The sequence below is a fragment of the Littorina saxatilis genome, linkage group LG7, assembly GCF_037325665.1.
Source record: "Littorina saxatilis isolate snail1 linkage group LG7, US_GU_Lsax_2.0, whole genome shotgun sequence".
NCBI lineage: Eukaryota > Metazoa > Mollusca > Gastropoda > Littorinimorpha > Littorinidae > Littorina > Littorina saxatilis.
The window spans coordinates 31,968,530-31,996,214 of record NC_090251.1 but is presented as its reverse complement, the minus strand read 5'-3'; the positions used below and the strand labels follow the sequence as shown (position 1 = coordinate 31,996,214).

Below are 27,685 nucleotides of genomic sequence, written 5' to 3'. Positions count from 1 at the left end.
CTTGGGAGCCTGTATTTTTGTACAATGGAATAATTTCGCCTACAGCCCATTGTGTTGGAACCTTTCCTGACTGCAAAACAACATTAAACAACAATACATAAATATAAATCATTCGATCATGTGACGCTTTTAAATACTTATTAATTATTAGCAACAGCTGCTCAAGAGACCTTCGGCATTCGAATAAGTGCACAGTGAGTGGGTAGTAGTGGGGAAAAAGGGGGGGGGGTGGCTGTTTAGAATTTTTTTTAAAGGTTTTATACTGTGCCGCATTTCAACCATCAGCACTTGTTCAGCCAACGACCCGAAGCCAGCATGGATTCGAACCAGTTCCGAGAGGTTGGCAAACAGATGGTCGACTACATAGCCGACTACTACGACAACATTCGTCAACGCCCAGTGATGCACAACGTCTCGCCTGGCTACCTTCCCCCTCTGCTGCCCGACTCTGCTCCGGAAGATCCCGAGCGTTGGGAAGACATCTTCAAGGACATCGAGAAGGTTATAATGCCGGGGGTGAGTTCATGTACGTCACTTTCATCTACACACCGTTACATCTGGGGCTGTTATGGTAGGATGACCCAGTGAAGAGCTCGGAGTGTTATCATGTGTGGCATTTCTAGGATGGACCTGCGTTGTTGAAAACAAACAAAGAAGCAAAACAAAAAAACAAAAACAAAAAAGCGTCCTTACAGCAGGCAAGCAAACGAACACCCCTCCACTTCCGAACAACAACAACAACAACAACAACAACAACAACAACAACAACAACAACAACAACAACAACAACAACAACAACAACAACAACAACAAACCGAAAGTATTAGTAAATAAGTAAGCTCAATAGATATACTTTTCATACAAACCATTGAATAAGCTCAATGATTTAACCGACATAATTAACATATTGAACTGTTATTTATAACAGGGGTGTATATTTTTAGTTGTTGTTGCTAGAGTTTATTTGACACAACAGCCACGAATGAACCATGAGGCGAGACACTGTTCTCAAAAGTTATCAAACCAGTCATGCATCAAAACAAACTCTCATATCCAATTTGCTTTCACGAGTCTTCAACACTGCACTAGGTGACGCACTGGAGGAGTCCTCGTTTCCATGGTTACTACGCCGCAGGAGGATCGTTTCCGTCCATGCTTGGCGACATGCTGTGTAATGCCATCGGCTGCATTGGATTCTCTTGGGTAAATTTGATCATCTGTTTGTCTGTGGGTCTGTTGTTTGTCTGCTTTGCACTACGGTTCTTCGCAACGTGGTTTGTTGATTTGAGGATAAAAGTCGTCTGTTCGTTTTAGTGCTAGTTATTCTCTCGCGTACCACCAGGGCTCAGAAGCACGAGAAAGTTACCAACCGACTGGTAGCCACCCGCGGGAGTCGGATTGGTTGAAAACACCGGACATGAATTTGTTGTCCGTTTCAACCAATCCGACTTCGCGGTTGGCTCTCACTCGGTTGACACCTTTCTCGTAGACATCAGTCCAGGAGACTGGTTCGGCATAACTCTTGCTTACTGTTAATGTCTATATTTAGACCACTTACTTCCCTTCTCTTCTTAATAATGTCAGACGTGATAGTCGTGATAAATAGTCAGTTGGTAGAAGGGCGCGTTTTACATTCAAGCAAGTTTTCTCAAAACAGGAGATAGTCAAGCTTAAAGGCACGCACCTTCTCAGATCTGGCATACGATTCTTTACCCAGGAAAGACATTATTTTGTGTCTTCGTAAGTTCCTTGAAACAAAGGCAAGAAAGCACATGTATGAATGTAGAGCGCTTACTTCCCTTTGTATATCAGATCTTAATGATACACGATACCGACACATGCACAGCCTGGTGGTGGTGACCTTACGATTAATTTTCTACTGCTGATAGGTTGAAGTCACCGAGACAAATTTTTCGAAATTCTTCGTCACTTTCCTCTTGAAACATGCATGATCGAGGGGTGACGCCATTGCCCACGCAATGAGGTCTTTTTGAACTTTGTTTCCCTTTTGCTGTCAGAAATTTCACTTCGTAAGAGAGGGTCAAAAATCTATATCCTATGCCTTTAAAATAGCATTTGATTGAGAGCTGTCTGGAGTACGTTGGGTGTTCTTACTTCGTATGTTTTATTGTTTATTATGTTTATGGTTGTTGTCATATGTTGTTTGGTTGTTTTTAAGAGCAGATGAACCACACTTTTCCATCCATTGTTTAATTGTATGAACAACACATTATCTTATGTCTTATGTTATTCCTTGACAGGCCACCAGTCCGGCCTGCACAGAGCTGGAGATGGTGACCACAGACTGGCTGGGCAAGATGCTGGGCTTACCCGAACACTTCCTCCACTCACACTCCGGACTCGGCGGTGGCGTTATACAGGTGTGTGCAATTCGGCAGGGGGAGGTACCCGAAGACCGAGACGAATCACGCTCGTCTCCGCGAAGCGTGCGACCGTATAGTACTTACTGAACCTATTTCCTTTCATTCTGAGGACATTTTGCGAGTAAACATGACATATCTATGTATTTTTTTTAATTTAGGAGAAGATGGGGAATACAATACAATCATATGTTAATCTGTTTTTGAAAATTATATTGTTAATGACAACTTTAATGAGCAAACATGTTAACTAATATTTAACGAGCTTACGAGCTGAAATGCAATCCCATAGTCCGAAGATTGCTTGAACAAAATTTCATTCAATTTGGTTATAAAATGAGGGTGTGACAGTGCTGTCTCAACTTTCACAAAAAGCCGGATATGACGTCATCAAAGGCATCTATCCAAAACATGAGGATATCATACCCAGGAACTCTCATGTGAAGTTTCATGAAGTTCGGTCGATTAGTTTTCTCGGAATCACTTTATTCACACACACACATACATACATACACCACACCCTCGTTTCGATTTCCCGTCTATGTAAAAACATTTAGTCAAAACGTGACTAAATGTAAAAAGAAAAGCAGAGTTGCTTGCTAATGACGGTCTGGAATTATGTGAAAAGTAAGTTGAACATTAGCAACACAGGCAACACAACCATGCTGTGGTATCACTGACGTTGGGTTACAGGAGTGACTATTGGATGCTGTTGCAAAACCGTTCCATGTTTGTGTAACTATATGTCTGTGTTGAATCATCTTTCTTCTTCTTCTTCTTCTTCTTCTTCTTCTTCTTCAGCGCTCGACGGTTGTGTCCTTATAATCTTAGGCTTGCTGATTGTATGAACTCGCAGGTTCGGCGCAGGTCTTCCACAGTTCCCCAAAGTTTTTTGTCGGGGGTTGTCCTCTCTGGCCAGGTCAGGTCGCGCAGGGGGGCATGGACAGGGCAGGCTTGTAAAATGTGCTGGGGGGGTTTGATCGTCCTCGCCACAGTCATGTCCAGTACGAAGGCGAAAAATGGCAGTTTGCCCTGCGCGAGTCAGATGGAGGATGGGGTCTTGGGTGGGCTGGTAGCTGTCTGTAGCAGCTTTGAAGGTTGAAGTCCAGCGGTTGGCAATAAGGGTTTCTGCCTCTCGGAAGGAAAGGGTTGGTTTAGACTGTGGTTGTCTTCCTCCCTCCTTGGCCAGCCGGTCTGCTCGTTCATTTCCAGAAATGCCACAGTGTGCTGGAATCCACTGGAGCACTGTGGCAGATTTCTGTGATAAGCTGTACAGAGTCCCTTTTTAGTTTTTTTAGGGACTTGTCGGCCGTGTCTGCTGTTAGAGCTTGCAGTGCAGACAAGGGAGTCTGTGAAGAAGACAACCTTTTCCGTTGTGTCCTCCATGAGGTTGAGATGTTCGGCTGCTTTTTGGAGGGCAACCACCTCTGCTCGGAAATTGGAGCAAAGGATACCACTGGCGGCAGAGATAGTCTCAGAGGGTCTACCTGGGTATCGGATGAGAACTCCACTCCCTCCATTTCTTGTCGCTCCTTCGGCCGAGCCATCGGTGAAGACATGCGTCCACGTTTTGGCTGGGAACCTTTGGTGTATCTCGTTCAGGGCGAAGGTTTTCAGGGCTCTGTTGTTGTTTTCCAGTGATGCCAGGGATGTTGGTTCTGATCTCAAATCGTGGAATCATCGACTAACTCGTTTGTTTTGCCTGCAGTCCACGGCGAGCGAGACAGTGTTCCTGTGTGTCCTGGCAGCGAGGAACCGAATGGTGGCCAGGATGAAGGAGACCGACCCAGACATGAACGACCATAGTGTCATCTCACGTTTCGTTTGCTACTCGTCAGATCAGGTAACCATCCTCCTCATCCTCCTCCTCCTCCTCCTCCTCCTCCTCCTCCTCCTCCTCCTCCTCCTCCTCCTCCTCCTCCTCATCATCATCATCATCATCATCAATCGTTGCTGTTTCAAATATTGAAATAATTTCGCTCGCATTTCAATATCCAAAACATCCAACTTGTGTTAATCTGATGTGACACAGCAAGCCATATAGTATATAGTATATACGAGACAAAGCAGTAGTAATAACAATAAGTCACTCTATATTGTCCATTAAAATGAATACATTAAAATGTAAAAATTGTCTTCGATACGTCTAAACCTGACTGTCTAGCAAAATGGATATTATGTTTTTGTTTTGTTTCAGGCCAACTCTTCTGTACATAGGTCTGGATTATTGGCGGAAGTGCGCATGCGCAAGCTACAATCAGACGACAATTTCTCTCTGCGCGGGGAAACTCTGCGAAAAGCGATCAAAGAAGACAAGGCCAAGGGACTCATTCCTTTCTTTGTAAGTGCTTCGCTGGCTATTGAATAAGTTCCTTTCTTCCTAAGTGCTTCACTGGCTATTGAATAAGTTACGTTTTTTTTAAGTGTCTTATTGGCAACGGGCTAGGTTCTTTTCGTTAGCTATTGGATAAGTTCATTTCTGTGTGAGTTCTTCATTGCTATTGGATACTCTCCTTTCTTCGTAAGTGTTTCATTATCTATTGGTTAAGTTCATTTATTTGTAAGTGCTTCATTGGCTATTGGAAAAGTTCCCTTCTTTGTAATTGCTACATTGGCTATCAGCTAGTTTCTTTTCTTTGTTAGTGCTACATATTTGGCTAGGTTTCGTTCTGTGCAAGTCCTTCTTTGGCAATAGACGATGTTCGGAAATAACTCTGTCGGGTTTGTATAGATTGTGAAAGAGTGAATATTTTTGATTTTATTAATTAAGGTACACTCTCCCAAGTGGCATTACAGGCACAAGCGAGGGGTGTGGAACGTTTGCGTTTGTTCCTTTCTGTTTGAATGGTCTACGTGATTATGTATTAGCTTTTCAATCTGAAAACACAGGCTTCTCGGGCTATGGGATGGCTTCTTTTTTTTTTCTTAATGGTTTTGTTATGTGATTTACTGCAGCCTACTTAAGACTGCTTTGTGAACAGGACTGGTGTCATTACCTTTACTGCAGATCCGCTTGAACTACTATACTACCCATATGTTTTATGTATATTTAATGTCACTGTGTGGTAAAATACTGAATATCAAAAATACAATGAGTCATGCCTCTCGTGTAAGTGACCATGTGCGCCGTCTCAGATCCACCAAGGGTTCACAATATGATGACAGCATCGCGTACCACTTGAACACTTACCAAAAATTAACACTGACTGTTTGCTGTGTTGAGTTGGAATTCTTTGATGAATTAACTTCTTACGAAATCACTTCATCAAAACATTCCTACTGTGCACAGCCTAGGGAACCCTGCAGTTCAGTTTTGGTATGTGACCAAGTGGGCGGCTGCTCTCATCACATGAAAAAACGCTTTGGTAGGTCTGTGGTGGTTTAAATAACAGCGTGCACAGAAGAAAAGTCACTGATACACGTGCGTACCGCCGTTTGGTGACAGGTCTGCGCCACACTGGGCACTACGGGGTCCTGCGCCTTCGACAGCATCAAGGAGATTGGCCCTCTGTGTAAGATGCTTTCATATGTACAGATCTATACACAGAACAGCGAAACTTATTCTCCTACACCGACTTCAGACAGATGTGTATTCGCGAATGCCACGTGCACGCCCGCACACCCACACCGTGGCACACGCCCGCAAGCATGCACTCTCCCGCACACATACTGGCACTCACGCACGTAGGTACGCACGCACGCACGCACACAAACAAACGAACGAACAAACAAACCCACACAAACACACACACTTACTCACACACACTCACACACACACACACACACACACACACACACACACATGCGCACGCACGAAAACACACACACACACACACACACACACACACACACACACACACACACACACACACACACACACACACGTTATTATTTTCTAGGGGTGAATGTGTCAGCTGAAGCTGAGACGCTGTTGCCAGCGTTAAGAGCGTTTTGAATTCTGTATTGACATTAACATTCACAAATAATGATCGTCTGCATATGTTGTAACATTACTAGCCTTGTCTAGGATACCTATTAGTCTTTATTACACAATGTTCATGACGTTTTAAGCTATGGAAGCGTTTCAAAATAAGTTGCTATTATGCGGTTGGGTTGCTTGTTAATTCTGAACAAAATGAAAAAGTTATCGTATATTGTCTTCAACCAGGCGAGAAGGAAGGAATATGGCTGCACATCGACGCTGCATACGCCGGCAGTGCCTTTGTCTGTCCGGAATACAGACAACACCTGGAGGGGGTGGAGGTGAGACAACTCCATGCATAAGGCCAAGAGAAAAAAAAATCAATGTTTCCGATTCATCCATTTTATTCCTCCCGACCCTTGACCTTTTTTGACTCTTGAAAAAAAAGAAGATATAACTCGATTTTGCAGACTTTAAAGGGAAAGTGGATCTTTTGGAAGATCCGTACGACGTCTGGCCACTAAAAAGTCACATTTGCGCCTGTGTACATTTAACAAAAACCCACTAGAGTTATAATAAATTAAAAAAAAAGTGTTTTCCACATTCTCCTCATCACCAGTCCTCATCTCACCAAGCAGTATCTAAAGAGTATTAGTTGGATATAATAAATATCTCTTTCCTATGTTGCAGTACGCAGAGACTTTCAGCACCAACCCGCACAAATGGATGCTGTGCAACTTTGACTTGTCCGTCATGTGGTAAAACCAATGGTCTTTCTTGTGTTCAAGCTATACTGTTATCAGACAGAGAGAGAGAGAGAGGGAGGGAGAGAGAGAGAGAGAGAGAGAGAGAGAGAGAGAGAGAGAGAGAGAGAGAGAGAGAGAGAGAGAGAGAGAGAGAGAGAGAGTTTGCAAGATTGGGGAATTTCAGAAAAAGAGAGGGACCTTTTTAAAGAGCCTACCATGCACTCGGCCACAGTTCTGGAATAGCTGTTTTATGTCATTTTTCCTATTCTTAATAATATTTTGTTCACATTACAATTTGTTCAAATTATGATAACATATAGAACTTGAAAACATATTACGGTAGCATTTGACATCTAATACTAAAGGTACGCTCCTTCTGGTGAAAACAGTACGGTTCAGCGTCTCACCTCTGGCCTGGCTTTCACAGGGGATATAACCGTCCCTCCACTTGGACACGTACTAAAAATCAATACCCAAACTGCTAGCCAAATAAATTCATCAATAAAATCCCACTGTGCTCAGAGAGTAAACAGACAGTTCAGTTTTGGTATGTGACCAAGTGGCGGGGATTGCCTAATCCCCTGTAAAAGTCAGGCCAGATACGAGACGATAAGACGAACTGTTTTCACGAGGAGTGTGTCCTTAATATTACAGAGTTCTAGATGATCAGCACAGAAAAGGTCAATACCAAGTCAAACTCAGATGAAAAAAAGAATATTGTAGTGTATTTATCCATTGATCTGACAACTCCTGTTTCATTTAATTAATTTCTAATCGTTTTCGTAATGTTCTTTATTAATCAAGTGTTATCGCTTGCAGTATTTTTCTCGCTAATGGCTCTTGATAATAAAAAATATACACAACAACAATACTGAATAGTCATGTATTATACCATTATTATTTACCAGGATTAAAAACAGACAATATCTAGTGGATGCCTTCAACGTGGATCCAATCTATCTCAAACATCAGAATGAAGGACGCGTCCCTGACTATAGGGTGAGATACACAATCATGCTTTTCTCCATTCTAAACGCAAAACAATCGATTTGCAATTTCAACAACAACAACAACAACAACAACATCAACAGCAACAACAAAAACAACAACAACAATACCAACAACAACAACAACAACAATACCAACAACAAATACAACAACAACAACAACAACAACAGCAACAACAACACCGTTCTACGACTTTACTGCTATTTGTTAGAGACTAAAACACTTTAAAGATTAAAGTTTGGGACTAACTGATGCTATAGGGTGATATAATCAATTATGCTTTTCTCCATTCAAAACGAAATAAAAAATCGATTTGCAATTTCAACAACAACAGCAACAACAACAACATCAACATCAACAACAACAATTCCATTTCTACGACTTTACTGCTTTTTGTTATAGAATAAAACACTTCAGAGATTCGAGTTTCGGACTAACTGATAACCGTGTACGGTTTATGATTTCAGCACTGGCAGATACCCTTGGGTAGACGATTCCGAGCTCTAAAACTGTGGTTTGTTTTGAGATGCTACGGTGTTAAGGGTATCCAGCAGTATATCCGCACGGTAGGCATACTTCGTTATTCTGCGCAGATGTAACAAAGTACACGAAATAGTCGAATACGTTTGGAGGCAACGTCAGTGAAACGTCCAATTGCTGCGGTACACAAGACTTGTGGGTTTTCGTGTCTGACTGGTGTTCTATATGAAATGTTACGTTGTGTCTCATTATTATACATTTTTTGATTTTGTTGTTGTAATTTACCTATTTCATGTCACTCCGAGGAGTTTTGAAAATATATTTTTGCCTTGCCTTGCACTGCCTTGCCTTGCCTATCTCTCCTCAAGCAGATTAGTATGAGGATTTTGAGTCAGCCCACCCCTACTATTTTGATTGGCTTTGCTTCCAAACGTAAATTGAATATTCGTTTACTTGGTTGCATTACGTATATTGAAGTCGCTCGTTTGCTTGGTGGTCAATACTTATCTCCAGTAAGGTAATACATTGTACTACGTTGCAAGCCCCTGGAGCAAATTTTTGATTAGTGCTTTTGTGAACAAGAAACAATTGACAAGTGGCTCTATCCCATCTCCCCCCTTTCTCCGTCGCGATATAACCTTCGTGGTTGAAAACGACGTTAAACACCAAATAAAGAAAGAAAGAAATACTTATCTGATGTTGTTCCTGCAAACGATCGTGTAAACCATCTACAGACAAACCTGCCCTTGCGACCTCCTCTCAAAAGCGATCATCTACCACCAACCACTCCCTGGGATCCCAGAAGAGTTTGTTTTCTATATAATTCAACCTTTCGATAGCGACCACCTGTCGATAACGACTGATTTTGATCGGTCTGTTGGGGGGTAGTTATTGACAGGATCAACTGTATCTGGCTTTTATAGACGCGAAGGGTATTCTTCCCCTTGGGCATATGTATCCTTAGCGGATTATGACTTTATTCGGTTATTCTGCAGAAAAACAGAAATGCTGGAGAAAAACTGTTTGTTTCTGCAGCATTTCTGCATAATGTCATCTTTCGCGAGAGCAACGTTTTTTTCTGCAGTAAAATTGAAATCAAGAATGCTGCAGTAAAACGGTGATGTTGTTTTACTGGAGAAAAACTGTTTACACTTTTTTTTCAGCAGTTTGGCATTATTCAGTTATTCTGCAGAAAAACAGATATGCCGGAGAAAAACTGTCTTTTCTGCAGCATTTCTGCATAATGTCATCTTTTGCCGAAGCAACGGGTTTTTCTGGAGCAAAACATTTTACTGCAGTAAAATTGAAATCAAGAATGCTGCAGTAAAACGGTGCTGTTGTTTTACTGCAGAAAACCTGTTTACACTTTTTCTGCAGCATTTTGTACTGGCTCATTATAATGTTGGAGCACGCGAGCCCCCCTCTGTCGAGAGATGGACTCATCCAGAATTACCAATAGTTACAAACTATTATACTATCCCAGGGGGCGACGAATACAAACGCTACTTTACAAGGTCGTTCGTTTTTCTCCAGAAAAACTGTCACGGACTATTCTGAAGAAAAAGTTAATCGCAATAATGCTGCAGAAAACCAAGTAAACATTATGCTTCAGAAAAACTGTTTTACTGCAGTAAAAAACGTTGCTTGGGCGAAAGATGACATTATGCAGAAATGCTGCAGAAAAGACAGTTTTTCTCCAGCATTTCGGTTTTTCTCCAGAATAACTGAATAATGTCATAATCCGCCAAGAGCCAGTACAAAATGCTGCAGAAAAAATGTAAACAGGTTTTCTGCAGTAAAACAACAGCACCGTTTTACTGCAGCATTCTTGATTTCAATTTTACTGCAGTAAAATGTTTTGCTGCAGAAAAAAACGCTGCTTCGGCGAAAGATGACATTATGCAGAAATGCTGCAGAAAAGAACGGTTTTTCTCCAGCATTTGTCTTTTCTGCAGAATAACTGAATAAAGTCATAATCCTCTAAGGATACATATGCCAGCAATCTGCAACCTTGCTGTTCTCTGTGCAGAGTGGGAATTCATTTCTTAACTGTCACCTATGTCAATCTGTGAAGTGAATTCAGAAGAAAAATCCATTGCGCTCGTACAATAAGCAGTCAGGTGGTAGATCTTTGGTATGCATCCAAGGGGAAGAATGCTTTTTTCTCTCACAACCCATTGTCTCCCAGGTACGGATATATCCGTACCCACTCATATGGCTCTATCTGACCAGGTACGGATATATCTGCTCAGACTGTTAGCTTCAGTCGCTTCCTGTAACGTCCATCTAACGCCTGCATTACAGCGTGTTGATACACAGTTACTACACAGTTACACGTACTACAATTCTGAGTGACCTGCTGCAGCACAGCTGGTCTTGGCTAAAAAAAAAACTTGGTCAACATAGGTGGGGTAGAAAGTGTTAAAGCATGGAAAGAACTGTTGGGGTTTTCTTCCCTGTATCGATCTCTAGCTATCTTAGTTACCTCACAGGCGGAAGGTATCGTCCACTGGACTACTACTATCACAGAAAGACTACAAGGTACGTCACTCACCTTCGAGTCTTCTGTGTTCTTGGAGTCGCTTCCTGGGGAAAAATAGTGTTCAAGACGGTTTGCCTCTTCCTACAGTCTGTGTAAGGTCAAATAAATACAGTTGAATGATTGGTTGAACTGTATGTACCTTTAATTTTCAGCTTCTGTCCCTTGCAGGTTGTTTTTAACCATCATTTGGACGAATCTTCGTTTGCGAGCCGCCAACTTCCACCGGACGTCAAACTCATGCATCCGCACCGAATTTGCATACCAGCGCTCATTGGTCTAAAACATATGTAAATATTGTGCAACCACGGGAAAATAATCTTCGAATATCCTGTTATTAACCAATGAGCGCTGGTATGCATATTCGGTGCGGATGCATGAGTTACATACAGTTCAAACAATCATTCAACTGTATTTATTTGACCTTACACAGACTGTAGGAAGAGGCAAACCGTCTTGAACAATATTTTTCCCCAGGAAGCGACTCCAAGAACACAGAAGACTCGAAGGTGAGTGACGTACCTTGTAGTCTTTCTGTGATAGTAGTAGTCCAGTGGACGATACCTTCCGCCTGTGGTTACCTTCGAGGATTAATAGGTCAGTGGTAGTTTACATGATCCGTTTTTCGCGGGAAGATTAAAGAATGTCGAGGGTAGGGTGGGGTTAGCGGGGGACGGTACCTCCAACGTATTTGATTGTTCACATACTACCTTACTAATGCACGTGTTGTCGTTGACCTAGTTAAAATGTGCACGTGCAGCACGTGTCCCTGGCTGAAGAACTGGAGGCCTTGCTTGTGAAGGATGGACGCTTCGAGATGCCTGTTCCCGCCACCATGGCTCTCGTCTGTTTCAGGCTGAAGGTGGGTACCATCAGCAAGAGTCGTTCACACGTGGAATACAGATGTGTTCTTCTTTTTAACTCGGGTCTGACAGTTCAAGGCAACAGCACAACCTGAAAGTCAGTGACTTTGAGATGTTTGGGGTGAGAAATCATCAATTAAATTAGAAGCAAACAGACATGACGACCCAACCCCCCTTTTTCTGTAACATTTGATAAAATTATTAGAATGGGAATACAGTTTTAAGTTGATGTGACAGGCCGGGTGTACAATACTGAATTGAAGAAAGTTTTTGGATATTTGGTGGCTTGTTGACAGACCAGCTTTTTTGTTGGTCCAAGGGGACCATAATTTATCGTCTTTTGTTGCATCTTTATCGACCAAGGCCGAAGGCCGCGGTTGATAAATATGAGACAAAAGGCGATATGCTCCCCGAGGACCAACAACAAAATGCTGGTCTGACGACAAGCCACCAAACATCGTTTTTGTCATCATTTTGGTTGTGCAACAAAATGCACAATAACCCACAGGGAGACGAATTTTTAGAATCCAACTCCGGGCCACAAAGCATCGTCACAGTAGCTCGAGATAACACGTCAACCTTGTATGTGACGTCAAACGTAGCTTGTTGACGCTTTTCTTCCAGTCTGAAAATGTACAGAGCTGCGATCATACGTGTGAGTTCAGTAAGTGTTGAGCATATTTCTTTTCTTTTTAAGTGTTTATGACTTTTCGTTGTGGATTTTGCGATTACAGAGATAAGTTGCAAATTGACCATGAGTCGCCGCGGTAATTATCAACATTGATTGGGTCTTTGAGAGTGAATGCTTACAATCGTTGTCCTCGGAAACACAAATCCAAAGCCGCGATGGTTCCACACATCAAACAATCAGCCTGATTGGCTTTTACTTTGACAATCCACGTTTCACCTGAAAGCTCAAACCCATTCACCACCTCGATTTATTGCATGGGGAACCTGAGATTTATTTCCCAGGTGTTTGTGAATGAAAATTCGTGAAAATGATGACAAAGTCAGTTAGTCATATCCCTGAACAAAAAACAAAAAAGCCACGTCCAAAACGGCGGTTTGTTGTTAAAACCAAGCTTAACGATTAAGGAAGACATGCTGTTGTTTTTTCTTGTGCCTCAAATCAGCGTTAGAACAAAGGGCATGCATCTGACTATGGCGGTGTGAGATACACAGTTATATCACACCTCCGGCAACGAGCAGATAAAGCCCTCCCATTGTGGTTTAGTTATACCTCTTCCTCTTCTCTTCCGCGTTCGTGGATTGTAACTCTCACGTGCACTCGGTTGGTTTTATTTTTGCGCGAGTAGTCTGTTACGCGTACAACCGTTATACTTACACTCGTTGCTGTTTACTCTAAAATGATACATGTACATGCATTGATTCAGTTTACTGTCTGTGGCACAGAGGACGAGTAGGCTTTTACGTGTATGACCGTTATATTTACACTGATTGCTGTACTCTAAAATGATACGTGTATTGATTCAGTTTACTGTCCGTGGCACAGGGGACTAACAAGCTGAGCGAGATGCTTCACGACCACATCATGGCTTGTGGCGATATCTACATCATCCCGGCCTACGCACGCGCCCAGGGCAAGGACGTCTACTTCATGCGCGTTGCCATGGTGTCCGAGCACATGACGTCAGCTGACATTGAGGTGACCTTCAGGGCCATCCAGCGCAGCGCGGACCGCGTGCAGGAGAGATACGCTGACCTGCCGCAGACGGAGAAGAACGGGGTGAAGGACGATTACATGCCGCTCATCAACAACGACGCTTGTCCTGCTGACTTCAAGAAGCAGCGCAATGAAAAGGCTTAATCTGCTGCAACTACAGTTGCACCTCCCGTCGCGATATAACCTTGAATGGTTGAAAAGGACGTTAAACACCAAATAAAGAAAGAACAGTGGAACCTCCCCTTTAAGACCTCCACAAATCTTAGAAAAGTAGGTATTAACAAGGAGGGAGTCTTAACTTGGGGGTAAATGTACAGAGGTTATGAACAGAAAGTCTAAGAAAACAGTGTCTGAAAATGGAGGAAGTATTAACATGGGGGTGTCTTTAAAGGGGGGTTCCACTGTACCGGGATTTTCGGACTGAAAGTGGTGCAGCAGCCACTTCATTTGGGATTAAAAAAAAGGATTATTTCTATAGACAGAGAAACTACTGGAAATGTGGGACTACACGGCGCTACCAATTATTGGGAGCTACCATCCACTTCTTTTGGACCAAGAAAGATTCTGTTCATACACAAAGCAACTTCGTGTACCTGGCTTTTAAAAATGAAAAAATCAAACATAAAGAAGAAGAAAGATTCCGTCTTTACAAAAAGCAGCTACCGAAATTGTTTGTATACTCTTGCAATCGTAGGGGGCACCCACTTATTTGGGACCAAGAAAGATTCTGTTCATACACAAAGCAACTTTGTGAACCTGTATTTTCGGACAAAAAGGCGATACCAAGTACAGAGAGCACCCACTTATTTGGTAAAGATTCTGTTCAAACATAAAGCACTTCATAGCAACAAACTATATACGTCATCACTTTCGTGTAAACCACAGGAACTTGTTGATGGCCGCAGGAGCGGCCATCTTCTACAGATAGTTGGGAGAGATCGCATGGCTCGTTGTTGTTACCGTTCTCACGAGGTCAGTTACTTTTTGATGGCCGCTGCCATAGGGGAAGGTGACATGGAGGAGCACGTGACATATCGATGTGAATGCGTGATGTTACGGGGCGTGATGTATTGTGTAAAAAAAATCCATCTCACACGGCATAAATAAATCCCTGCGCCTTGAATATGTGCGCGATATAAATTGCATTAAAAAAAATTAAAAAAAAATCCCTGCGCTTAGAACTGTACCCACGGAATACGCGCGATATAAGCCTCATATTGATTGATTGATTGATATCGCCACTGGCGGCTTCCATTTTGTTGTAACCCACTTTGTCATCTGTGCTGTTCCGGATTTGAGCTGCTCTTTTTTGGAATTCAAACTATCAGGTGTTGTCACCAACCTCGTCTAACACTCAAGTCCTTAATGGCAAAAAAAACCGTAGGACTTTTAATACCAATTTTACTACTTCAACCTCGTCATTTGCGCTGTTTCGGAAATGAGCTGCACCTCGTCTGTCCGAGTCTGTTTATAGCTACACACACTGTCTGTCACATACACTCCAAGTCTCTCCGTCTCTCTCTCGCTCTGCCTTAGTGTCTGTCTGTGTATCTGTCTCTCTCTATCCCTTTCTCTCTCTCTGTCTCTCTCTCGATCTCATGCGCTCTCTCTCTCTCTCTCTCGAGTGAGTCATTTTTTTCTCACCCGGTGTTCATTTGTCTGTTTCTCCGTCTCGAGTCACTCTCTGTCTGTCTGTCTGTCTGTCTGTCTCTCTCTCTCTCTCTCTCTCTCTCTCTGTCTTTCTCTGTCTCACTCTGTCTGTATGTCTGTCTGTCTGTGTCTGTCTGTGTCTCCCTCTGTCTCTGTGTCTCTGTGTCTCCGTCTCTCTATGTCTGTCTGTGTCTCTGTGTCTCTGTCTCTGTCTCTGTCTCTCTCTGTCTCTCTCTCTCTCTCTCTCCGTCTCTCTAATACATAACAAGGAAGCCGCGCTGTCGGCTGGCCACACTCATGCCGGAAAGGTAGGGTATGTTATTGTGGTGGGAAGTGAAGGGTCGGCACTCACCGGCGTCAGGGCCGCAGCGCCGACAAGCAGAGAGACAACAACAACACGTGACGGTGCGGCAACGATAGGCCAAACAGCGCACCGAGAGATAGTGCAAAGGGTATCATTCGTTTCCTGAGTTGGAACATCGATGGACTTGCAACGAAAATAGCAGACCCCGATTTCGTGAGTTATATACACAACTTTAACGTCGTTTGCCTAGTTGAAACGTTCCTGGATAAATCGTTCATTTTGAGTAACACGTTCTGCGACTTTGTAGTATTTTCGAGCTCGGCTGTCAAACTGACTGACAAAGGCCGTAGGTCAGGTGGGGTCGTTATACTGGTAAAAAAGGAAATAGCTAAATTATTTGATGCGATTGAGGTAACGTACGATCACATGGTTTGTCTCAAAATATCGAAGACACTGTGGAATCTGGACAAAGATGTTATATACTTAGCTGCGTATATCCCTCCCCAAACTTCACCGTACTATGATACCTCCCAGGCCAAATGTCACATTGAACAAACTGAACTATGTATGTTAGACATGTTAGAAAGATATGGAGAAGCTTACATCATCCTATGTGGGGACATGAACGCAAGAACTGGGTCCTTGCAAGCTATTGCTGACTCAGAAAATCAGTTAGACGACCCGTGCAACCATCAAGTTCTGTATAGTCCTTCTCGATTGTCAGAGGATCGGACAATTAACACGTTTGGCTGGGAACTCTTGTCGTTATGTTCTAGTTTTGGTCTGTGTCTGCTAAATGGTTTTTGCACGCCCTCTTCGTCTAAGCATTTTACATACATATCCAGACATGGAAATAGTGTAAACGACTACTTTATCATCTCAGAAGAGTTATCATCCCTCTGCCTGGACTTGACCGTCGAAGAGAGAATTGAATCCCCCCATATGCCGCTATGCTTAACACTTATAGGCCCCACCAACAAGAACACAGGGCAAACAGAAAACGAAACAAAGAAAGGGGTACGAGTTAAGATGTCATGGGATACACATAAAGAACATGAGGTAAGAGAGCTTATTGACTCGGAATCATTCGCTGGTAAACTCGAAGAGGCGGGGCAGATGATAAGTGGGGATATCGATGGATCAGTAAAGTTGTTCACCCGTGCCCTTAAGGAGGTAACTAAGCCAATGGAAATTACTGTTAAGAATGGTTCTGTTTTGGTCGGTGAGAAAAACAAATGGTTTGACTTTGAATGTCAACAGCAAAAAAGGTTGACACGAAAAGCTCTTCGAAGGTACAAGAAAAACAAAACAGCTCTTGACATGGAGAAGAGAACAGATAAAATCAGTTTTAAAGAATGTGAAAAAGAAGCAGAGCGATGTAAAACGGTATATTTAGATGAAAGGAAGAAGTACAACCAGCTGCTGAAAAATAAAAAGATTACATTTAAACAGAACAAAGTGTCACTTTTACTTGCCAGCATTCATGACCCTCAAAGCTTTTGGAGGGAAATTAGAAAATTCAAGAGAAAGGGAAGAAGCTCGCCTAGCATTAGTAAAGATGACTGGTTTAACCATTTTAACGGCGTGTTTAATAATTTAGCTGCTGGAGCGACTCCAGTTCAACAAACCGAGTTACCCGCGGAAGAGGTTCCGGACCTCGACATGGACGAGCTAAATAAAGATATATCTGAAGGAGAGGTAAGAGAAGCCATTAGAGGGCTGAAAAAAGGCAAAGCAACCGGTATAGATGAAATCCCAAACGAGTTGCTTCGCATTGCAGGTGATGATGTTACTACTTACCTGGTAGAGCTTTTTAACAAACTGTTCCGCACAGGAACATACCCAGCTGAGTGGGCCAAAGCCATTATTCACCCAATCTTCAAAAAAGGCAACGATGAGAACCCTGACAATTACAGGGGCGTGTCGCTGCTAAGCTGTGTCAGTAAACTGTATACTGCCATCATTAACAATAGATTGACTAAGTGGGCTGAAATGAACAATGTCATGTCTGAGTCCCAAGCTGGGTTCAGAAAAGGGTATACGACAGTGGACCATATTTTCACGTTATACGCAGCTGTAAGCAAGCAACTTAAACAACACAAGAAACTGTATGTGGCCTTTGTGGACTTTCAAAAGGCGTTCGACACTGTCAAAAGAGATGTACTATGGAATGTACTGCTAAAGATCGGCATTGGTGGCAAAATGCTTCAAACACTCAGAGCAATGTACTCAAACGTATTATCTTGTGTTCGGTGTAACTCTGACTACACGGCCTTTTTTGAGTGTATGCAAGGTCTCAAACAAGGATGCTTGGCAAGCCCAAGCCTGTTCTCTTTTTTGATTAACGAACTTGCGTCTGAAATGATTCTAAAAGGGAGGCATGGAATTCAACTTCTTCCGGGTGAAATTGAACTATTTATCATGATGTTTGCCGACGACATAGCATTGCTCTCAGTGACACCGGTGGGACTACAAAACCAGCTAAATATATTGCATGAAGTTGCCAACAGATTAGGTTTAAAGGTAAACAAAGAAAAAACAAAAGTGTTGGTATTTCGCAACGGTGGATACTTGGGGAAAAACGAAGCCTGGACATTTGGTCACGACAACATGTACGTTACCAACTCGTATAAATATCTCGGCTTAACCTTGACCACCAAAGTTTCCATCCAACGATGCTTTGAAGACTCTATTGTACGAGCTAAGCGTGGTGTTATCGACATTTTTAGAGTTCTGTGGAATATTGGATGTTATGATCTAAACCTTTTTTTCACACTCTTTGATACACAGATTACCCCCATATTGCTATACGGTTCAGAAATGTGGGGTTGTTTTGATTGCTCTAACATTGAAAAGGTACACATGTTCGCATGCAAACGGATAATAGGTGTTTCCCCTCAAAGTCCCAACTGCATGGTATACGGAGAACTCGGTAGATTTCCCCTATCAGTTCTCGCTGCTACCAGATGCGTTAAATACTGGTTGCGGCTAAATCGCCTCCCCAACACAAGATATGTAAAAATGGCCCATGTGATGATGAGGAACATGGCAGACAGAGGGACAGACAATTGGTCCGCTAGGGTCAGGAACCTCCTATGTGAAAATGGGTTTGGACATGTGTGGACGTACGGCTATGTCGGCAACGAAAAACACTTTATCAAGGCTTTTCAACAACGCCTAAAAGACTGCTTTATCCAGAACTGGCATAGTAAGCTGGAAGACAGTGAGAGGTATGACACATACAAATTGTTTAAACCTGATTTTGGAAGAGAAAGGTACCTTGACCAAATAGACAATCCATATATTCAAAAAGTGTTCACAAAATTCAGACTTGGGGTTTCACCCTTGATGTGCAACAAACAGAGATACTCTGCAAACGGTTCCCATGTTTGCCCACTTTGCAGATACCCTCACGAAAACGAGCACCACTTTCTTTTTAAGTGCCCAGTATACTCGGATATAAGAGAAACTTACTTGGAAAATGTCTTTGAAATTGGTCAACTCGAAAACTCGTCAATGCAGATACTACTAACACAAAACAAAAGTAGGTTGTGGGCACTCTCCCGGTATACATTTTATGCATTCAGGCATCGACAGCAACTGCTAGGCTAAAATGAATGTGTGTAAATGATTTCCGATCGATATGTTTCAACCCTTAGCACTGTATATGCACTTGTTCTTACTTGTCTCTGAGAGAGTATACATTGAAATGGAAACTCTACTCCCCCCTTGTACAAACACAACAGTGTGGTTTACAATAAAAATTCTGAGTTCTGAGTTCTGAGTTCTCTCTCTCTCTCTCTCTTTAATACATAACAATGAAGCCGCGCTGTCGGCTGGCCACACTCATGCCGGAAAGGTAGGGTATGTTATTGTGGTGGGAGGTGAAGGGTCAGTAGAGAGGAATACCTAGGTATGGCTGAGTAGGTCATTCTTCACGGGATTTACCTTTCTTTGTTTTGATTCATGTTGTGTAGGGTTTTTTCATTGTTGGGTGTGTCTGCGTGCATATTCATTGACTCACATGCGAAGCAAAAGTGAGTCTATGTACTCACCCGAGTCGTCCGTCCGTCCGTCCGGCCGGCCGTCCGGCCGGCCGTCCGGAAAACTTTAACGTTGGATATTTCTTGGACACTATTCAGTCTATCAGTACCAAATTTGGCAAGATGGTGTATGATGACAAGGCCCCAAAAAACATACATAGCATCTTGACCTTGCTTCAAGGTCAAGGTCGCAGGGGCCATAAATGTTGCCTAAAAAACAGCTATTTTTCACATTTTTCCCATTTTCTCTGAAGTTTTTGAGATTCAATACCTCACCTATATATGATATATAGGGCAAAATAAGCCCCATCTTTTGATACCAGTTTGGTTTACCTTGCTTCAAGGTCAAGGTCACACGAGCTCTTCAAAGTTGGATTGTATACATATTTTGAAGTGACCTTGACCCTGAACTATGGAAGATAACTGTTTCAAACTTAAAAATTATGTGGGGCACATGTTATGCTTTCATCATGAGACACATTTGGTCACATATGATCAAGGTCACTTTGACCCTTATGAAATGTGACCAAAATAAGGTAGTGAACCACTAAAAGTGACCATATCTCATGGTAGAAAGAGCCAATAAGCACCATTGTACTTCCTATGTCTTGAATTAACAGCTTTGTGTTGCATGACCTTGGATGACCTTGACCTTGGGTCAAGGTCACATGTATTTTGGTAGGAAAAATGTGTAAAGCAGTTCTTAGTGTATGATGTCATTGCTAGGTTTAGTTATTTGACCTTGACTCTGAAGGTCAAGGTCATGTAAAGGTCAAGGTCAAGCATGTGAGTCGTATGGGCTTTGCCCTTCTTGTTTTATGTGTTTGCCGGGGTTAGTTGTTTATTGTGTTAGCTTAATAACCCGAAGGATCTAATCACTACGATAAAACATTGAAACATTGATTAGCTGTGGTCGTATGTATTCAACTGGATAGAAAAGAGAGTGTTTGTGTGCCGTGATTGTTGCCCACTCCATTGATTCCCCTTCTGCGAAGTTTTAACCTTCGCCCGACTGGGTTATCGACTACACACGGAAGACATCGTGGGGCCGTGCGGACCCATGCTTTCTCAAAGAAGGAAAAATATGCATACCCTTCCGTAGACCCATGCTTTCCAAAGAAGCAAAAACGTGCATTCCCTTCCGTAGACGCCGTGGTTAATTTCCGCGAGAAGTAATTAAATTAAATTATTAATTTAATTATTACCGTGCGGACGAAAGCTTCTCAAAAAAGGAAAAACGTGAACAGATCGTAGAAAATGATGTTTTGAGCCAATGGACTGGGTGGCCGAGTGGTAACGCACTTGCGCTCGGAAGCGAGAGGTTGCGTGTTCAGGCCTGGGTCAGGCCGCAATTTTCTCCCCCCTTTCCTAACCTAGGTGGTGGGTTCAAGTGCTAGTCTTTCGGATGAGACGAAAAACCGAGGTCCCTTCGTGTACACTACATTGGGGTGTGCACGTTAAAGATCCCACGATTGACAAAAGGGTCTTTCCTGGCAAAATTGTATAGGCATAGATAAAAATGTCCATTAAATACCCGTGGGACTTGGAATAAAGTAAAAAAAAAAAAATTCCATCTCACACGGCATTAAGTCTCAGGAAACTCGAATACACGCATGCAGGAAAAAAAAAATATGGGTAGCGCCGTATGTATGGCAGCTCGCTTTCCCCGGGGAGAAAGCAGCCCGAATTTCCATGAGGGTAACCTCACTGGACTGTAAATCTTATCCAATCCAATCCAATCCAATACCTTTAAAGGTTTGTGACTTCTCTCCCTAGTTTTTATGTAAGTTCCTTCAGTTTGAGAAACATGGGTCCGCACGGCCCCACGATGTCTTCCGTGTGTAGCCTAAATTTGACCTTTGTTTTTTTACATTTAGTCAAGTTTTGACGTAGACGGGGGGGGGAATCGAGACGAGGGTCGTGGCAGTGTATGTGCGTGCGTGTGTTTGTGTGTGTGTCTGTCTGTGTGTGTGTGTAGAGCGATTCAGACTAAACTACTGGACCGATCTTTATGAAATTTGACATGAGAGTTCCTGGGTATGAAATCCCCGAACGTTTTTTCATTTTTTTGATGAATGTCTTTGATGACGTCATATCCGGCTTTTCGTGAAAGTTGAGGCGGCACTGTCACGCCCTCATTTTTCAACCAAATTGGTTGAAATTTTGGTCAAGTAATCTTCGACGAAGCCCGGACTTCGGTATTGCATTTCAGCTTGGTGGCTTAAAAATTAATGAATGACTTTGGTCATTAAAAATCTGAAAATTGTAAAAAAAAAATAAAAATTTATAAAACGATCCAAATTTACGTTCATCTTATTCTCCATCATTTTCTGATTCCAAAAACATATAAATATGTTATATTTGGATTAAAAACAAGCTCTGAAAATTAAATATATAAAAATTATTATCAAAATTAAATTGTCGAAATCAATTTAAAAACACTTTCATCTTATTCCTTGTCGGTTCCTGATTCCAAAAACATATAGATATGATATGTTTGGATTAAAAACACGCTCAGAAAGTTAAAACAAAGAGAGGTACAGAAAAGCGTGCTATCCTTCTTAGCGCAACTACTACCCCGCTCTTCTTGTCAATTTCACTGCCTTTGCCATGAGCGGTGGACTGACGATGCTACGAGTATACGGTCTTGCTGAAAAATGGCATTGCGTTCAGTTTCATTCTGTGAGTTCGACAGCTACTTGACTAAATGTTGTATTTTCGGCTTACGCGACTTGTTTAATTACTTCTCGCTGAAAAAATGGAAAATGGAGCTATCTGGTGCAATCTGAGCCATCATTTTTTCTTTGTTTTAAAATTTATTTATTCTTTTTTTTATTTTTTTATTTTTTAAGCTAGGGGGGGGGGAAACCCCGGAACCCCCCCCCCCCCCCCCCCCCCGGATCCGCCCCTGAACAGTACTGACAGTTCGCATAAGAACTGGATGTTTAATACGTGAGTTGTGTGTGTTTGTTTGTGTGTGTGTGTGTGTGTGTGTGTGTGTGTGTGTGTGTACGCCGGAGTGTATACAGTGGCTGAATCGTGAATACACTCGGAGTGCGTATAGCCAGGGCGTTTTGTTTATTGCGTTTCCATCAAGTTATAAACTGGCGCCATACTTGTGACGTCCACGCAACGTCGAGAAAACCTTTGAAGATAAACACAGACATTGATGACGTCATATAATTACTTTCCACACTTCACTGAGCATTCTGCAAAATGTGCCACCTTCGTTTCACCCAAATACTTTTGAAAGTCTCAAAAGAACCATTTTTTTTTGTTTTTAGACTTGAATGTGTCGAAACAAACGAAAACAATAACAATAAGTAAGGTCTTTTGCATTAGACCGTGGCTGGAGAACCGACAAGTCCGTCACGTAGCCCCTACCTCTAGGCTCGAGAACCGACGAGTCGGTTACGGAGCCACAAGGTGTAACACGAAATTTTTACTCCACGAAAAATTTACTCCGGAGTAAAAATTTCGTACGAAATTCTTACTCCGAGTAAATTTTTCGTACGAGAAAAGAACTCCCCAAGGCACGAAAATATTACTCCCTCCACAAAATTTTTACTCCGCACTTTTTGTACTTCCAGTAAAAATCTCGTAGGCGAAAATTGGATGCGGGCGAAGGGATAATGCCAGCATATGATCTCGCGCAAACGAATGTCGCGCTACCCTCCCTCCACCCCTTCCACCACCAAGACTAACAGGGGACAAGGGAGTAAAAACTTCGTACACCTGGCATGGAAAGTTAAATTGCTCGTGTTAGGGTGAAGTAATTTATTCGTCAGGGGAGTAAAATTTTTTGGTACGAAATGTTTACTCGTAACTCACTTGTCGTGGGGAGTAATTTTTTCGTGTAATGGGGGAGTACTTTTTTCGTAAAGGGAGTAACATTTTCGTACGAAATTTTTACTCCGGAGTAAAAATCTCGTGGGAGTAATTTTCTCGTGTTACACCGGCGCTCTGGGCAAGCCAGAGAGTTAGTGTAGAGTATACTGTGACAGCTCTATTTTGAGATGTTGGGATGTACATTATTTTAGGTATTGTCATATTTGTATTTTCAAAATATAATTGACATTTTATTTGCGTTGCGACCACAGGAGCTTGCTTGCAGGTAGCGAAACCTAGCCAACCCGTCTAGAAAGACAAGTGAATGTTTAGGTTTCTGTCTTCAGCGATCTTGTAAATAAATGCTTCCCTTTTGTAGCCTTCCTCACGGGAGTGTCATTTGTCTGCTGAATCTCATTTGGAGATGGTTCTTTTTTTCTGAATAAACTGGAAGAGAAACAAGCCTTTTTCTCTGTAGGCCTAGTAGAGTTCAGTACTTGTTTGTATGTAAGATGTAAGGTGAGCGCTTGACTTGGTGTGAGATTGTTTTCGTTTAGATGCCACAGTATGATCCTTGCCATTTCACCCCCTCTTTCCTCGTCACTATCTAACTTCTTGTTCAACTCATTGTTTTCAAGACTGTCTCACTTTCTGTGATTGGTATATTCTGGGTTTTTTTTCCTTCTGGTTCTGCTTTCTGGTTTGTTGTTTCGCGGAGCTTTAGTTGTAGCATGGTGTTCTACCGTTTAGTCAGTCTGTTGTGCGTGTGTTTTTACCTACATTCTTGTATAGATTATGACCGGTACTCTTACCAGAGAGCAAATATTCGGCGCTTTTTTTGATCACCTGTCGTGTAAGCGGTGGTTTTTCACAAACTTTTTTGTTAATACTAGCCTATGAATTTTTCTTGTGTGAAAATGGATTAGGTTGCGTCCTTTTTTGAAACGATTGGACAGCTTAAATACACCACTCACCCGTAACAGTTTCTTGTACAGATAATTTATTTTCTACACTTCCACAATGTACACAACGTGTCTAAATGTATTTATTTGAGTGTTTATATCTTGATGACTTTTTTTTATTTCAACTAATTATTTAGAGTAGTCGTTGTCTGTAGCCTCTGTGATCCTTCAATACAACATATACTCTGTAACTGCGGGATTCGATCGTTGTTTCGAAACGAGGGAATAATGAATGTGTCGTGATGCATATGTACAATAAAGGTTCAAGAGATGCACTGAAACAGTGCCGGCAACGCCAAGTAAGTTCACGCTGAAACACAATTACTGCAAATAAGGCATGCGTGTACATGAGTTCCAGGTCAAGACTCAAAGTTCATCACCCTTGTTGGAAATGTGGGGGGACGTTCCAGCCTAGGGTGCATTTTGTAGCTTGAAGCAACCGAGAACTCACAATGCTAATGTTGGCATTTTGAACGGCATTGTCATTACAGCGGGTATTTGAACGAGCGGGCCTTGGTATTCGATAAACATATTACTATTGTGCACAATACTGTTGAGTCAAATGGATGTTGTTGAATTGTTCGTGTACACATCTTGAAGACACGGGGCGTATTTTTGACAGGACTGAAACAATAGACAAGCGAAAGCAGTTTTTTTTTTTAGAGAGTTTTCGTTGACCTGATGATCATTTGTACATCACGTGATTTTGTTTAGCATATATGTTAATTAGCCCTAAATCCACCAATTGACGCTCTGATTTACCAAAGATGCTCTGTCGCAAGATCGACAGGTGTTATGCAAAGCAATGACCAGGTTCACACGCCTTTTGTCCAATCGTCACCTTGCTTACAAAGTGTTTTAGCCGAGCGCTTTTTGTCACATGACTGGTGATTGGTTTACACTGAAGTTTTGCCAGGTTCGTCACCCTTTTACGTCGCCCGTTTTTTGTGCAGTTTGGATTTTCTTTTCTCTGTCTCTAAATTCACTATTATTTTTTCTTCTTTTTAGCAGAAATTAGCTGACAGAGCGAATACTGTGTTGCCGTGATACTGATGAATATTATTATGATAATTACTGTAGCTGCATTGAGTCGAAGCCTTTGGCGTCTATTGTCGTCCCTTTAATTTGGTGTCTGATGTGCCTCTTGCCTGCTTTTTTCTAGCCACTTGTAAAGAGATTCGTCAGAGACAAATAAACGTGTTCCTTTGACAGTCTGCAGTCTTGGTTCTGTTTTGTGCGTTGTGTGATTAGTACAGTGGTACCTTCGATGAGAGAACACCTACCAAGTAAGGACATCTTCTATTGTCCGTTTCGACGTCGTCGTGGAATTTTGGCGTAACTCATTTTATACAGCTTTTGCGCAGAAGGCCAAAACTGATTATTTTTTGTATTATGAAATGTGACCCTCCACCACGAAATGAGTCGCATGTCACCTCGCGCGGTTCTGCGCTAGGCTTAACATAAGTCCGGGGAGTGTCTGGTAACAGTGTGAGGGTCACCTTAGTCACAGGCTTATAACTCAAACAATTTTCGCTCTTTTCTTAAACGATTTTTATCTCTGGATAGGAAAATGTAAAAATATGAAAATCATGCAAAGGTGACATGCGACTCATTCCGTGGTGGAGGGTCACAAATAGTCTTTATAATTGTACCTAGTATGGATAAAAAGATAAAAGAATGTTAAATCATGTATTGTCGATCATATTTTAGAGATTATTTCTCATTGAGAATGATTTACTTAGTCTGCAACACAAAAACATCAACATTGCCAAGAATTGAGTTACGCCAAAGTTCCAGGACGACGACCAATTGTGTCTTATCTTGACCTAAATAACTCTGGCTATTCCCCAGAATGAGCCCGACGTCACTCACTTAATAAAGAACGCGTATTAGTGATTCATTCAGTGTGACGACAAAACTCACCATGGGCTAATTCTAGATTTGCCATACACTTCTCGTGAATGGCCACCTGCAATTTCCGGACACTTAGGATGGTCCCAAGGGTGTCCGGTCATCCCAGGTACCACTGTACAATAGTGAGACGGAGAGTGCGTATAGGACTGAGAGCTCGCGCGCGCGCGCGTGTGTGTGTGTGTGTGTGTGTGTGTGTGTGTGCGGTATGACGCTGTTGATGTGTCTGTTTGTGAGTAAATATCTCCATTGCTCATACGCAGAAGCTCGAATACATACACGCACGCAAGCGATAGCGATAGCGCACGCAGACACTCGCACGCACGCACAAACGCACAAACACATGCATGCAGACACACCGCACACACACAAACTCTTTCTCTCTCTCTCTCTCTCTCTCTCTCTCTCTCTCTCTCTCTCTCTCTCTCTCTCTCACACACACTAACAAACGTGTACACGCATACATACAGACAAAGCCAACAGACAAATACTGTCGCGCGCATTCGCACACACACACACACACACACACACGCTACACACATACACTGCCTCTCTCTCTCACAGACACTAACAAAGGCATACACACATACATGGTCACATACAGACACACCAACAGACAGACACATACTGTCACGCGCACACACTGACACACACACACATCCACATGTACACACACACACACAGGCACACGCACACACACGCGCGCGCGCGCGATTTCCCCATATCTTGCATTTCAGTTAATAAAACAGAACTTCATTGTCATTTATGCTGACAGTGTTAATCAGTAATACTAATTCACCTTATGTTTAATGGGTTTGTTGTCTTTTTATCGCCATTGTGGTAGTTTAATGCCCGGGTTTATCCAAAACATTTAACATGATATTAAGCGGAAACCATTCTTTTTTCACACTACCTTTAGTATCCGTGTGTTTCATGTTAGTAAAAATGTGACATTTCACACAAATGATATTTGTGTCTCGATCCAATTTGTTTAATACTTTTGTTTCGTTTTTAATTCATAATTTGTTGTTATAATAAAACGCACACCCACACTCATGCAAACTCGGCCAGCCGCCAAGCTAAGTTTTTGTCGGACTCAGACGTTACTTGGCTCAAATAAAGCAAATGGAATGTTTACTTGGTGCACAATTCTCTTTATCCTCTTCTCTTTACACGTGCTTGTAATATGTAAATGAGGTCGGGTCAAACTACAGTCTGGCTGAGACCTCCAAAGCAAGTTTGCCCTGTACTTAACGACAACGTTTTCGCTCGCGTTTCAATATTAAAAAAACAAACTCGCCCTTTGACAAAGGCCTTTATTACATTTAGTCAAGTTTTGACTAAATGTTTTAACGTAGAGGGGG

At 42.2% G+C, this 27,685-nt stretch overlaps 1 protein-coding gene and 1 long non-coding RNA gene across 2 annotated transcripts in view; one reads left to right on the top strand and one right to left on the bottom strand.

Moving 5' to 3' along the window:
- The window catches only part of LOC138971193 (uncharacterized), a 666,631-nt gene that overhangs the window by 99,011 nt on the left and 539,935 nt on the right, over positions 1-27,685 (bottom strand). The window lies entirely within an intron of this gene.
- LOC138971184 (aromatic-L-amino-acid decarboxylase-like) lies at positions 271-15,465 on the top strand. The gene is made up of 12 exons (XM_070343834.1): positions 271-516; positions 1,090-1,203; positions 2,262-2,381; positions 4,090-4,224; positions 4,579-4,722; positions 5,827-5,893; positions 6,550-6,644; positions 6,994-7,061; positions 7,958-8,048; positions 8,525-8,623; positions 11,837-11,938; positions 13,453-15,465. Exons 1-12 carry the CDS (start codon positions 316-318, stop codon positions 13,765-13,767), a joined length of 1,551 nt encoding a protein of 516 aa, XP_070199935.1. The 5' UTR covers positions 271-315; the 3' UTR covers positions 13,768-15,465.